Here is a 15,483-nt window from a genome sequence, read left to right as displayed (position 1 = left end):
TAGTAGCTTCTCATTGCAGCCATGCTTGTAGGCCCCCGCTACCAAAACCTTGCACAGCACAGACTAATTGCTTATCTCCAAAATATGGATGGAAACTATAAAGTAACATCAGTTTTTCTACTACTTGTCACTCAGCTTCTGCAGGAATAAGTGACTTAAGGTGTACACATACCTTACGCTCTGTCCTGCATTTCTCAGACATACAAGCCAATTATGTGATTTGTCCACATGCCTAATGGTTACAAACTCCGCCCTTAAATCGCTTCTGCTTTAGAGGCTTTTGTCATCCATTCAGAGCCACTGCTCTAAATGTATGACAAAAGTACTTTTCTAAGAGGAGTTGATTAAAACCAATCTCCAGAATATATGACAATTAGAACATACCAAGATTTAAGTAATTAGTTATTTAAATCATAACTACAACTTTATCAGAGTTGCAAAAGCTAATTTTTTTCTTTCCTGTTAATGTCACTTGGACAACAAAGAAAGTTTTTTGCTGTTCATGTGCAAGCAGCAAGCTGATAGTTGCTGTTTTACATATATTACTATGCTTTGCAGCTTTCAAGAAATAACTAACTGGAACAAGGGTTTCAAAATTAAAAACTAAAAAATGTAAAGTTAGAGAGAAATCAGTGCATGAAACCAGAAACAATATTGCCAGATGAACTCATTTATTTTTATTCCCTTGTAGCTCCTGCAAATTTTCAGTAACAGATGAAATTAGTTGTTCTAAAGCCAAAATCAACATAAATATAACACTGACTACACAATAGCCCTCATTAAGCTGCGTCTAAAACACATTTTAGAACATAGTGAATACACATTCTCATTGTGTAATTACCTTTTGCAATAAAACTTAACAAATTTTAAGTAGAACAAAACAGGACAATTTGAAGTTTTGCATGCCAGAAGTTTTGCATGTCATTTCCTCTAGAATATTTGAATGAAAGATACTTTTTATAATCTTACCCCCTTTCTATAAGAAGGCCTTCTAAGAGAAGCCAAGTGATCTGTGTATCACCAGCATTCCATTTAACTCCACTTTTTTATTTCAAGAATCATCTCTAGGGCATACTTCCACTTCAAGCTAAAGGTGAAGGTTTTATTTAATTTTTTTAGGTATGTCAGCACTCCCAGCATCTGATATATTCTATATTCCTTCAATTTAAAGAATAATAAATAATTCTGACCAGAAAGAGGATGTCCCACATACGCCTTCCAAGGGTGGATAAGTTGCAGCAGAAGTTTACTTCCATTTACTGCACTCCCTGGACAAATCAAAATCCTCATGTTCTCCACAGCAGCTACCAGCAACGCAATACTACAGGAACAGTCATATGAACAGACATGGAAGTTTGTGGGTACGTGGTTATCTCAAAACCTGTGTAGGTTTTGAATTTGTGAACTACCAATAAACAACTTTCATAAGCCACTCATTATCAAGCCTCTTTGCCATGACCTTCTCAGGTTGAAAAGGGAAGAGCTCTTCATTTTCAGTGTCACAGATGACTGGCTTCTAAATAAGAGATATTCATGTAGGAAAAATTCCCAAAGCATTAGAAAAGTTTAAACAACACCTTTCTTATACCATAAACCATGGCAGGGATTAAATTCCAACTGCAAAAGAATTATATTGCTTCCCGAGACCCAAGATTTGTACAAATTGCTCCTAGGCAGCATTACAATTATCAGTTAGGGTAATGCCAGCTTACTTTTCCAGAAATTTCAATTCATCATTATCTCGTTATTTTGGAGAGGTGAAGGTCAGCTCATGTTTTACCACAGAGCCTCACCTATCTTCCTAAAATAAGTAAATCTATAGTTCTTGTATTCCTATTCAGAGTAAACCCTTCAAAAAAAGGGCTACACAAGTTTTTTTTTTTTTTTAAATGGACAACGAAAGTCATACTTGCAAAATTCTTACTCTTCAAGCTGGTACTTGATATTTCAGATGTAAACTTCTAAAACAAGGATTTCAGGTTGTTGTAGATTTAATAACCCAGACTTCACCATCATCATGTTTAAACATAGTACTGGAAAACTCAAACAGAACAGGTTTGTCTGCTAAAAATCACTTGTTTACAGCACAGTCTCTTGGCACATTCGGACTGGAATATTATAATGTCTGTCATCTTCAGTTATGAGAGTCACCACAGGCCAGTCCTCCTGCGGGTCATTGGGATAAAGTGTGATGAATTCATCAGTACTATATTTATACAGTCGATACACTTGGATGGTATACTGCAGAGCATAAGCAAGGAGAAACATTTCCACCTACATTGGAAAAAAAAAAAGCAGAAATATGATGTGTAAGATTAAGCATACCTTTTACAAGATATTTCTCACAGAAATACTAAACTTGTAACTACCAGATCTCGTTTTTCAAGGAAAATATGAAACAAGACTGTGCATACATCAGCATCTCTAGTTCAGTATCTCAATCGCATACTTCTAAGATACCATGTTTTTAACATGAAGCTCTCCAGACCCAACAACGGCATATTAGGACATTAGTTCTAAAAAAAAGCTACAGGGAATCCCACTTCCCTACTGCCACAAACAGGCAGGAAAGACATTCCCTTGTATCAGTATGCCCCCTGTCAAGTCACTAAACTAGAAAACAACATATTGCAGGCAACGATCCTTTCCCTCCAAAGGGTACTCTGAACTCTCTAGCCAAATAAAAAGCCTTTAAAAAGCCTGTTGATAACAGAAGGAATTTGGAGAAAGCAGCTAAAAAAAGCTTCTATCCCATCTACTACAGTGGTAAGCATGTCCTGCTCTAAATACCAATTTACAAAGAATTACCACTGAAATAAAGTCATCTAGTCAGCACAAAAATAGGCAATCTTACTTATTGACTAAACTAGACAGTAAAAAAAGGAAATGAATCGGCTAATTTAACAGTATCAACAACCTGTCTCATCTGTGCTACAGTCAACAGATTTTAAAACCAATACACACAAAACAGAATATTTCCATATTTCTAGTGCCTATAAGTAACTTTGTGAATTTAACTGCAGCACTACAACGTATTCAATGGGATTTCTTTAAGTGCATGTTTCTAAAAACCTTTCATACTGTTCAGCGTATTAACCACTACATTGTTTTGGGGCTTTTTTTGTAATATGCATATAATTTCTGCAATGTATAAGGCAGTAATTGTTTATCAGAATCCACCAAGTATATGTACTACACTTATTCTTTTCTTCATAATTTGAGTATTAGCTTTTATCATATTTTTCAAAAAAGCTAACAAGAGATTAATACAAATGTTACTACTAATAGAATTCCGTACTTCCAAAGAATGCTAACTAAGCGTCAGCCACCAGGGAAAGAAAAACAAATAAAAATCAATGTTTAAAAGGAAGGCTTTTACGCACTCTAACCACAAGCAAGCAGTTATACTGTATTTTTCCCCATGAAATACCAGACACTACACTACACCTGACCAACAAAAGCTGGGTGATTTGTTAAACCACTTGAAAACAAAACGTCCAAAATGGGAGAATAACGCTATAAGAACAATCTCTCCTTACTTGTTCAAGGCCTCCACTGTGACCGATGTGATTCAAATGATTATGCATTAACTGACAAGGGTTGCTAGATGTATCCCGTGCAAAGAGTAACCATGAGAAGACAGGAACTCTCCTTCCATTTTTATCATCATTGTATAATTTGATGGCAGTGTTAAGCATCAAAAATTTCAGTGCTTCATAGAGACTATACTCCTCTTCTTCATTTTTGAACAATGTATCACAAGCTTCTTGTTTCTCAACAGGACCCTTGATCTCACTTATATTCTTCCACTATAAAAAAAAACAAACAAACAAACAACAACATACACAACATGTATCAATAGCCACCATCATGGAATAGCTGTAAAAAGCCACTTGTGAACTGCCAGATGTTCAGCATAATCACTCAATTTGAATTTATGAAGGGCTTTGTGCCTTTTTTAAAAACACTGGAGAATATTTCCACAGCTGTAATCCTATCAAGGTCAAGTTGCGTTAATCTGATTTTGCTTAAATTAGTCCTTAAGCAAAGCAAAAGGAGTAGATGTTAGAAATTGCTGCAAGGTGTTAAAACAAGTATTGTCATAAGACAATAAGCAATAAGATAAGAAACTTAACATTTCCTGTATCATAAATCCTCCATCCTTCATATTTTTACATTTCAGTTACCCAGAATGCGTATTTCATTCCCACCCTCAGAAAATGCAGCCTTCAAAATATTCTTAAAAGCCTTCAACAAAAGAGAATATGTAGTAAGACAGGAACAACTGAAGAGTTTTTATTAATAATGAGTTCCAGAGTTTCAAGGGGTTGAAGATGGGGCTAGGTAATATACTACAAACACTGAAAGGGCATTTTCCTGTTACGTTAACCTAAAATAAAAGCATATAAATGTGGAACAAAAACTACTCCTTTGAAATTGCTCCAGCATTATTCTGTATTTGCTTTTCTTTCCAAGACCTGATCCAGGTAGAAACAGCGTTTATCCACAGTATAGCGAATTCCTTCAAATGAATACCAGAAATAACAGACGCAAAATGACAAAATGTTACCATTATATTAATTTCTTCATTGAAACCTGTCTAACAGTTTTCTACAGGGCCTACAAATTACTTCCAGCTAATGCAGGCAGCAGAAGACCAGAAAGGTCCTACAGATCAGAACATTCTTTCCTCTTTTTTTTTTTTCAGTATACATAGAAAAAAGTTATTTTTTTTTTCACTAGTGAAAGCTTCTTTATGCTAAATTCACCACATTCAAAAATCTTTGTAATTTTTATTATTTGCTAGTGATCAATAAATAAATACTTTTCCAACCTTTTTCCTTAGAAGTATTAAATATTCTTTAATTTCATCACTTATTTCTCCCATCTTCCTGCCCAGTTTCTGTTTTAGCTGCCACTCTTTGATCCAGTCATATTTGCTCAGCAACTTTTCAGGAAGCTGGAAGTTGAGAGAAGGCAGCATAAGTTAAAAAACCTTGAAAGGAAAAGCCACTGACTTGCACCTTATTATTTTACTATTAAAAACAAACAAACAAAAACCCCAAACCAAACACCACCAACCCACACATTTTTACCTTAAAGCGATCCCTCACATGTTCTTCTGAACAGATATCATACTAAGATTGACCATAAGTGAACACAACTTGCTCTTTATAGTATGTGCTGGATAAAAGTCAAAATACTGGCCTATTACTATTTCCGCATCTAAGCAATACATAAGCACTGGAAAAAAATCACCCCAAAGTAATCGTGGTCTTTTTTTTTTTTTTTTAATTAAAAAAACACACAGCCCTCCAGCAGCAGATGACAGTGATTGCGTTTGAAATATCCCTGACCAAACAGAAGGGAAGGTTTAAGATGTGATGACATCCATCCAGAAATATTGGTGGAGTTACAACTACTCTATTCAGAACACACAAACTGTGTTTTCTTTTCAGGGAACATAATTAACACACTATGGTACAGCTTTTCTTATGAAAAATAAAAGAGCCTGGGGATTACTTGATGCATCAGGTCATACTTTAGCCTCAGATCTGCCTCTCACATGCTACTTCTGCTCAGTTAAGAGCTTTTACAGTTGCACGCTCAGGTTTTTTTACCCTCATTTATTAACCCTTTTTACCGCTAAAACTGGAAAAGCAACTTGTATCTCACAATGAATTAAATATTTGGCTAGAGCAGCACATACACCACCAGCCATCGCCAATTGGGTTTCATTTTGTGAGGACTTCAAGTTAGTAACATGAACATAACAGTTCCTTAACAGCAACTAAGTATTTGTCAGATACACACAGACCTCCTGCCACCCCAGCCTTACATCCTGTTCTAATTGGACATGTAGAAGTTACTGGCATCTAATATATGATTATTTAGTTCTATAACCAGAAATGTGCACATAAACACCATTTTAAATTAAAAAAAAAAAATCCTTGCTAAAGTTGTACTCCTAGCTGTCACCACATGTTTCTCTTACATGCCCTCTGCTTTGATGCTTTGATAGTTTCTCATCTTAATCTGTTTGTTTTACAGTGAACACGATTTTAAAAGAATGCTCATTATCATATGACACATTTTCCTCTATAAATCAGTAAGAAAAAAAATAGGTGAACACGGCTAAGAACTGCAATGTGCACCATTTTAATAAGTTTGCATGATCTTCAAAGGAGCACTCAAAGTGGAGATGGTTGTCAGCTGGAAGAATATGCTTCTCTTAAAAAAATATTTTTATGATGTACTGCTGCAGTAAGAAACATTTCATAAAAATATTATCAGTAATTACAAAAACCTATCAGCACAAGTTTACTTAACAATGAACACAATGTAAAGTTTTAAGATGGCCTTTACAGTTATACAGGAAGTTAATATGAGCAGTATGATTCTACCTGGACTGTCAGCCTACAACACATCAGGCATGCATCATTTATATTTCCAGCGGCAACCAGGACAACTGGAAACTTACTCCCCTGAAGTGGAACACTTTTCCATAGGCAGCTTCTTACACGTTTCTTCCATGTTCACTGATATCACCAAATTGACTTTGATGCAAGACAATTTCTGGAATATTTTTCTTCAACTCCTAGTAAGACACCTTGCTTTGCTTTTCCATCAATGCTCCATAAGAACAGTTCTTCATGTCAGGCTGGAGTTGCTCTTGCACTTATTATAAGTAATATTTAAGACACAGGTAATACACAGATTCAGAAAAGCCGGCAGCATCCAATTGGCTGATCTGCTTTCTAGGGAAACCATATATGTAGCATTGTGTGCTATGTAATTTTGAAAAGCTAGTGTTTTTTTCAAATGTGTTTAAAATGAGTTGACTGTATTTTTTATTACCAGCTGTCTTGTGGGAAACCTCTTACTGATGTATTACATGCAGTAAGAAGAAACTAAGTGGGCAAGATGAAGACACACAAGTTACACTACAGTCAGCACTACAGTTAACATTTATACATTACAAACTGGAAACTAAGAGGATCTGTATTCAATTCCAAGTTGAAAGAATCACTGTAAACCTACAACAAAACTGAACACTACCACTTCTCAATTCAAGGGATATTGAGAAGTGAGCATCTATAGCATAACAGACAAATGAGATCGTAAAGTAATCCAATAGGTTAGAACCAACATACCTCTACTGTCAGAAAATCAGATTTTGATACATACCACTGTAAAATCCTCACTCTGCAGCCAGCTTGGTAACTGGGTAGCTTGGCTCAGGGCCTGGAACAGGGTTGCTCTGAGAGCACAATAGTTATCACCTCGTACCGTCCTTATAGACGCAAACTTCTGAGCAACTGCTTCATATCCCTGAGGACAAACAAACAAACAAAACAAATCAAACAAAACCCCCAAACAAACAAAAACACAACACACAAAATCCAAATAACATGAAAGCATTAATAAAACCTTTAAAGGTCATGTGTCAGTATCATAAAAGATATTGGAATATTATCATCCAAATGCTAATGCTATTTGGAAAAAAAAAAAAAGAGGTGGGAAGATTGATCCATTTTAGATTGATCCTATTTTAGAAGTTCAAATGCTTTTATGTCACTAACCATGCTTTGAAAAAAACTTTTGTTTTTGTTTCTTATTCAGCAGAACTGAAGAAATCCAAGTAGATAATTGGTTGTTGCATTTATTTGATGACAGAGTAGAAACATTATTGAAATACAGGCAGCTAACCCACTGAAGGTTAAAAAAAAAAATCCAAACATGCAAACATGCACACATAAGACTACAAGTCTAAAAATACATTATGCTTACAAGAAGTTTCAGCAACACTCAACCAACCTTATGCTTTATTTTTTACCATCCTAGCTCAAGATTAATTTACAAAAACTAGTCCAAAAACCTACAAAAAATAAGAATTTAGAAAAAAAAAAAAAGAAAAATTGAGTCTATTCATTTAAGTTTCTGGTCTTAAAATCAAGAAATTCAAACTTCAGATACTCACCTTCTGTTAAAAAGTTTGGTTATCTGCTCTGCCATTTCAACCACACACAAGATTACCATTTTATGGTAATAAAAAAATTAAAACTTCAAATGAAAACAGCAATGAAGAACAGTATTAATCAAACCCCTACACTATCAAGAAAGAACCTTACCAAAAAACACACTTTGAAGGAATACAAACAAAATAATCTTCCAGTCCACAATCACTTCTAAGACCAGACACTGGAAAACTTTGTTATTGCATTTCCCATTTTAAAGATTGTTCCCATAGGAAATCACCCACTAAACATACAAATGAAAACAAAAAGGCCAACGAAAGTCAACAAAAAGAGAACTGATGCCTTTCTCATCCTTTTTGCTACTGGTGTATCTCCTCTCCATTCTTTTCTGCAGTACTCCATGATGTCCATTTCAGGTGCAACACTTAGTTTATTTTCTGTTAAAAACAGAATATGTAACATTGTACTGAGAACTGTGAAAAAGAACAACATAGAAAAATAATACAATTTCTAAATACGCACTGTCTCTTTAAAATAACATTGATACCAAACGAGACTGGCAGTACAACCTATAGCTACAAAACAATTATTGGTTTCCAAGAGGGAAAAAAAGAGCTTGCTCTGAAAATGACAAATGAACAAAAATAATTATATAGTCCAAGAAAACAGAGAACACACTGCTCTCTTCTGAAAAATACTAATTGAGAAAGAGCAGAAATTAGTAAAGTACTCTTTCATTTTCTTAGCAATCAGAAAAACATTTGGCAAAAGCTTCTCCTCTTTCAGCAGACAGACTACAAAGAAGAAGGATAATAGATCTTTCTGAATAAGCAAGAAACAACAGTAGAAAGAATAAACATGGTTTTCTTTTGGAAACCAAACAGCCTTCATTTTGAAACAGGTAGTAATAAGGTTATCAGGGAATCCCAGCAAGATATGCTGCTATAACAACTATAAATAAGTAATTTTCAAGCACAACACTCGAAGATAGGGTGTATGACTGCTTTCCAAAGAATTCACATTCTCTTGTGAAGTAACTATAGAAACACAGGAAAAAATATATTAAGAGCAACTAGTTTTACATAAAATTGATCTTTTCCTGAATTAAACCATACAACAGACTCAGTCATTATAAGTAACTTCTATTGCACACAGACATTTGTGTGCAAAAATCCTTGGAAATGAGGGTGTCAAGTCATCACAAATAAGTACTAGAATTAATTGTAATAGTGTATTTGAAACAAAGTTTAAATGTACCTGAAGAGTTGGTCTTACAAAGCAGTATTTTCTCTCTCTCTATTTCTTCTGCATCACGATACATGTCCTCTTCACTGCAATAAAAATCAACACGTAACACATACTTCATGTAACAGCACAAATCTTATAGTAATTTACCTTTCTTCCCCAGTTTACAATTACAGGCAATTACTTAGGTCTTTCTCTGAGTATTTTTTCAGCTTGATTTCACAAAACCAATATGAGTTCTCAGAAAAAAAAAAGAAAGTTTAAAACAAAACCAAAAACCTCTCAACTCTTCCCCTCTCTTATATAAGACACTTGTGTTGGCAATAAACCACTGCCTGAATTTCTCTTCTGCTGGTTGTATGGAGACTACAGAGTACTAACATCCCTTTGTATTTGTAAATTTTACAGGGTAAATTTGCAAAATATACAAGCCAAAAAAAAACGTGATTTGTTGAGTATATGAATACTGTAACCTATACACGTAACTAAGAACGTATTGTTCACCAGAGTTTTGTATCTATGTTCCACTGGGGCCAAGCAACCTGCACAGCATGAGCAGAACACATGACAACTTCATGATGAAAAGTAGCCAGCTACCTACAGCTGGTTTGAATGTTATAAACTCAAAAAGAAAACAAAATTCTAAGTGTGATCCAAATTGCAGCCTACAGGCTAACTGTGATCCAGACAAATATTTCTTCCTTGAATAATATGGGCTTTTTGGTCAAGGTATGCTGACCATATATAAAGAGCATATATAAAGACATTCTGAACTCAAGTTATGACTATAAAGGAGGAAATGAATAGCCTGGCATTATCAAGATATCTTGAAGCCAGAGTGTGAACACTACTGTTGAAAATGAAGGCCCAAACAGTGTTCAGAACACAATAAATCGCACATTCCTTTAAATGTGATTCTGAGTGGCATTTGTCACTTAATTACATCTAGCAAAAAGCTTTAAAACAACAGTTTCACAGCTAAAATACTTCAAAAAATTAGCAAACATACTAGTAAATCATTTAGGTTTACTGCTAAAAGAAAGTTACACTGAACATTTGTATTTTTAAGAAAGTACATGGGCAGAAAAGAAGTGTAAGGTTATTATTCATTGCCCAGTACTATTAGTAGCTTGTAATCTACTATGCAAAAAAAAAATACACCCACAATGTGCTTGCAAAAGAAAAGGAAGGAATCAAGGCAGTGACCATGCCGCCCCATGTTACACTAAGAGAGGACAAACAGTTGGGAAGACTGCAAGAAAGGGTTCAATGCAGCCAGCTGGTAATTACTCTCATTAAAGTTGAAAGAATACACTGGTAAATTATTACTTAGTATTTATTTTTCTTTATATCCAAACCAGCATACTTAAAAGAGGTAATATCTAACCTATTTGCATAAATTTCCCTTGAGAACAAAAAAAATGTCTAATATAAAGACAAATATAGCTTAATACCAGGAAACAGTCATCTACTGTGCAGTCATATGAAACTACAGTTTAGTTTTTACTCAAGATTCAAACTGTCTCCTGGATGCTCAAGTAGCTGCTTGAAATCACAACAATACTACATAATTATTAATTAAAGGAAAAAGAATAGATGCAGCAGATATTAAGCACAGTTCTCCATAAAAAGAGTACTACCTGCTGAGATGAAAAAAAAAAAAATCACAGAAATACTTATCCCAAGTCTTTATCCTTGTTACAGTGTGGCACTGGACAAACCCTAATTTCCATGCATAATCTTATTTCTCAGCAGAGATTAATGCTTATGAAGAATTTCAAAAATACTTAACCTTGAAAACACTATAAGAAAAAGACCCAAAAACTTGGCATCCAACAGCAGCGATCTCTAGTGTAGCTTGTCTATAAGTCAAGTATTTAAAATATAGAGCAACAACCTCCTGCTCTTAGCATGAGCAAACCTGTTTCTACAGGGGATTTCATTGGAGGTGGCAAAGCAGGGGTTAAGCATTACTTTGGAATACATGCTCAAAAATACATTTAGGTTATAATGCACAAAGATAAAAAACATTAAACTTAGTAAACTAGTTTGATGTAAACAGCATGATGTTCCTCTGCAGATATTATCCTATATTGTTTCTGCAAGTTGACAAGATAGAACACATACATTCAGGAGCTAACAGATTAACATCCAGCATGAACAGGGCACTGCAATCTCACTGAGGTGTTTCAAAATCAAGGTAGCTAAGAGGTGCAATCCATCTGCACAGGTGCCCTCATTTCAGAGTTGAAAATGTATCCTAACACTGTCATGGCACAACAACTGTTAGTAAGTCTGTGGAAACAAGAATGTGGAAACTAAAGCCTTTCCCCATAAGCCTTCACATTAACATTTGACAGAGTGACAAAGTAACAGATGGAAAAGAATCATTAAATGAAAACATGAATGCATAAAAAAAAAAAAAACACACAATACTTTAAAAGGGCCTATAAGAAAGATGGGGACAGACTTTTTATCAGGGCCTGTTACAATAGGACAAAGGATAACAGTTTTAAACTAAAGGAGGGGAGATTCAGACTAGACATGAGGGAGAAATTTTTTACAATGCAGGTGGTGAAACACTGGCCCAGGTTACCCAGAGAGGTGGTAGATGCCCCATTCCTGGAGACATTCCAGGCCAGGCTGGACGGGGCTCTGAGCAACCTGATCTAGTTGAGGATGTCCATGCTCATTGCAGGGGGTTGGACTAGATAACCATTAAGGTCCTTTCCAACCCAAACTACTCTATGATTCTATTAAATATTTGAACTAGTAAGTCAGATTCTGCTGACCAAAACATACCAAGGAATTAAAAAAAAAGAAAAAGAATGACAGATTTTACTTAAGCATATCCTGGATTTTGCAATTTATTAAAAAAAAACCTCACACCAAAAAAACCTAAACCCCAACAACTTAAGACAACAGTAAGCAAAACCAGGCTCGAGAGAAGGGAAAGAACTATGAGCGAAAATATAAATAGTTTTATACTAATAGATTTGCAGGACTAGAACTTCCAGTATTGAAGATACCATATGAACAAACCAAACAATGCTTAAAGTCTTCCATTTGTTATCATGAAGGGACAAACATTTAATTTTTTATGTCATATTAAACTCATTGCTATTAATAGTTTGCTTAAAGGCATATTAGATCAAATAAAATTAGAATACCAAGAAGCAGCTACTTTAAAAATTCAGAAGGATAGAGAACTTTATGAACCACACTTCTGCCAACATATGAAACATATATATATATGAAACTGTGTATTAATATTAAAAAACTCAAATGAACATATAAGATTGTGCTTAAATTTTTGAGTAATGTAAGCACTAAGTAAGATTTTTAAAGCATCCTTGAAAACATATACTTATTTTTAGTGACTTTTTCACTAAGGCAGCACTTATTGTAGATTTTGGATGTTGTATAAAATAGTCTACTGGCTACCTATAGGAAGGAGATTAATTAGAAATCACTTATCTTACTTTACTAACATATTCTTCAATAACATAAAGACACTATTAATTTGCATTAATGTTGTGTTCCGAAGTTTGGACTATCTTTTTTTTTTTTTTAAACTTTCACATATATTTCTTCCTCTAGATATCAAATATTCTAGTGAAGACTTCTACTGTCAAATCTGAAGCACACAACTAAACTTTTACTTCAGCCTATAGCAAAAGGCTTACAAAGGAAAAAACAAACAAACAAACAAAAAACAAACAAACAAACAAACAAACAAAAAAAGGTTGAAGTGTTTGGCTTAAAAGTGCCCTTCTATGCTTGCCAGCACTGCATCTAACAATGTGTTCACACGTTAAAACCAAGCCACCAGAGTATCTGGCTTCAATTCTTAGTTTCCCATGCTCTGCATTCTACCCTTAAGAGCTTAATTCCTCATCAATTATTCCCTTAGATGGGGAAAGAAGACCACCAGTAAAGTATAAAAATAAGTAGTTTATCTAAAAGGTGAAGTTGGTTTTCAAAGTTTAAGGCTTGACATTTATATCTATATGAAACTTTGACACGAAATTCACTTTCATGAACTGAAAGTACCCCTCCCTTTCTACAGAAAAGCTGTTAAAATATTAACAAATATTCTCACCTGTCCTCTGATGACTCCATTGCTGAACAATTACTAGACACAGGTGGATGTAGTTCACAGTTTCCAAATGCATCCTGATCTGTTGCAAGTGACTTAATCGTATCTGTCTTCTCAGGTTCCCCAGTACTTCTGTATACATAATATTTTCTTATTTCCAATGCAGAATGCTCTTTCTTGTCAGTAGCTGCGTTTGCTGAACCAAGTTCATTACAAGGAACACCAACTTCCTTTTCATGCTTCATCAACTGTATAGAAACACTCTCTTTTTTCTGTGTCTGTTCTGCATCCACAGAAAGGCTGGTTGGTTCTGTTATCCACCCTTGAAAATTATCCTGGCTTTGAAGAATGGAGAAACAGAAGGGTATTACTCAGAGAAGAACAAAAGCACGCATTATAGAAAATTACAATATTTTGATACTTGTTTATATTCTGAGGATTTGGAGAGTTACTTAAGTTATTTTTTAATAACAAAGAACAAGAACAAAAACCAGAATAGTTTGGTAAGATAAAACTGCACACAAGCTACTTTCAAACACATCTCCTGGGAAAGACAGTTTCATTTCTTACCAAGGCTAATCTGTGCCAGTGCCTCAAACACAACCTGTTCTAGAATTAGTGCCCCGACTAAACACTTGCTCTTCTTAAGGGGCACTATCACCTAAAAGCCTGAGAATTAAACAGAAATCTCAATGAAACAAGTTTCAGTCCCACAACAGGAGAATTTTTAGAAACTTACCTGGTGCTCCATGAAATTTTCCATTGCACCAGGACTACTGCTTAAAGGAAAACCCACTAACCTTTGTTTCTTCCAATATGATTTTCTAAATTACTGTAAGAATCACAGAAACACGGAATGTCAGGGATTGGAAGGGACCTTGAACGATCATCTAGTCCAATGCCCCTGCTGGAGCAGGAACGCCTAGATGAGGTTACACAGGAATGTGTCCAGGTGCATTTTGAATGTCTCCAGAGAAGAAGACTCCACAACCCTCCTGGGCAGCCTGTTCTAGTGTTCTGTCACCTTTACCATGAATAAGTTTCTTCTCAAATTTAAGTGGAAACTCCTGTGTTCCAGTTTGCACCCACTGCCCCTTGTCCTACCATTGGTTGTCACCGAAAAGAGCCTGGTTCCATCCTCACGACACTCACCCTTTACATATTTGTAAACATGAATGAGGTCATCCCTCAGTCTCCTCCAGGCTAAAGAGACCCAGCTCCCTCAGTCTTTCCTCATAAGGGAGGTGCTCCACTCCCTTAATCATCTTTGTTGCCCTGCGCTGGACTCTCTCCAGCAGTTCCCTGTCCTTCTTGAACTGACGGGCCAAGAACTGGATGCAATATTCCAGATGGGGTCTTACTAGGGCAGAGTAGAGGGGGAGGAGGACAGTGCCTTCTTCAATCCATTGTATTAAGTTGTCCAAAAGCTTAGGATGTGTTTTGGGGATGTTTATCTTTAAATTTATCTTAGATTGATGCATAAACCTTCCCCTAAAAATCACGGATTACGTTGCAGTTACCACATTCACGCTCTAGACAGCTCTGGCAATCCGCACACCTCGGCCTCATCGCTCCCAGCCCTGCTCCCCGGGCGGAAGGAGGCCCCAGGCCCGGCGCAGTACACCCTCAGCCATAACCACACTACCCCAGGCAACCGAACACTCACCTATTCGACACCCTCCGCCCTGCGGGACCTCGGGCCCGACACCGCCCGGCGCCGCTCGCCGCGCCCCGTCGAGCGCAGGAGGCAGTCCCTGCTCCGGGACCCTGCTGACTGAGGCGCTGAGAGACCGGCAACGCGCCGTCGCCCGCCGCTGCCGACCCTGCTCGCCGCTCGCCGCTCATGCCGGCGGGACCCGCAGGCCGCCTTGCGGGACGAGGCCGCCGGCACCCGCAGGGGCCGGCTTACAACGGCGGCGGTCGGCGCGCGTCCCACGCTCCCATCACCGCGGTGGCGGCCACGGCCCCGCGCCAGCGAGCGAGTGCCCGCCCGGCCCCCGCGCAGCGGTGCCGCAGCTGCTTCGACCTCGCCGGCCACCGCCGGCATCCCCCGATCGCGCGTCATCGCGCCGGATATAGCGTTTGTACGTGCCCGCGCTGCTGTCGTTCCGCCCTGGCGGCCGTCATACACACAGTGGCGCCGTGCGGGGGGAAGGGAAC

At 36.9% G+C, this 15,483-nt stretch overlaps 1 protein-coding gene across 3 annotated transcripts; it reads right to left on the bottom strand.

The window, feature by feature from the left end:
• Window positions 1-654: 654 nt before the first annotated feature.
• OTULIN (OTU deubiquitinase with linear linkage specificity) lies at window positions 655-15,408 on the bottom strand. 3 transcript variants are annotated; one of them, XM_065832187.2, is made up of 8 exons: window positions 14,990-15,403; window positions 13,327-13,662; window positions 9,237-9,310; window positions 8,322-8,416; window positions 7,189-7,332; window positions 4,835-4,960; window positions 3,540-3,809; window positions 655-2,274 (listed from the first exon to the last, which is right to left on the bottom strand). In XM_065832187.2, exons 1-8 carry the CDS (start codon window positions 15,166-15,168, stop codon window positions 2,080-2,082), a joined length of 1,419 nt encoding a protein of 472 aa, XP_065688259.1. In that variant the 5' UTR covers window positions 15,169-15,403; the 3' UTR covers window positions 655-2,079. The 3 variants fall into 3 exon arrangements, with proteins under 3 accessions (XP_065688259.1, XP_065688260.1, XP_071660585.1); XM_065832188.2 differs by having other exon boundaries at window positions 13,327-13,658; window positions 14,990-15,127; XM_071804484.1 differs by lacking the exon at window positions 4,835-4,960 and having other exon boundaries at window positions 14,990-15,408.
• Between the last annotated feature and the right edge of the window lie 75 nt (window positions 15,409-15,483).

Source organism: Patagioenas fasciata, chromosome 2 (genome assembly GCF_037038585.1).
Source record: "Patagioenas fasciata isolate bPatFas1 chromosome 2, bPatFas1.hap1, whole genome shotgun sequence".
Classification (NCBI taxonomy): domain Eukaryota; kingdom Metazoa; phylum Chordata; class Aves; order Columbiformes; family Columbidae; genus Patagioenas; species Patagioenas fasciata.
This window is presented reverse-complemented; position numbering and strand designations above follow the sequence as displayed.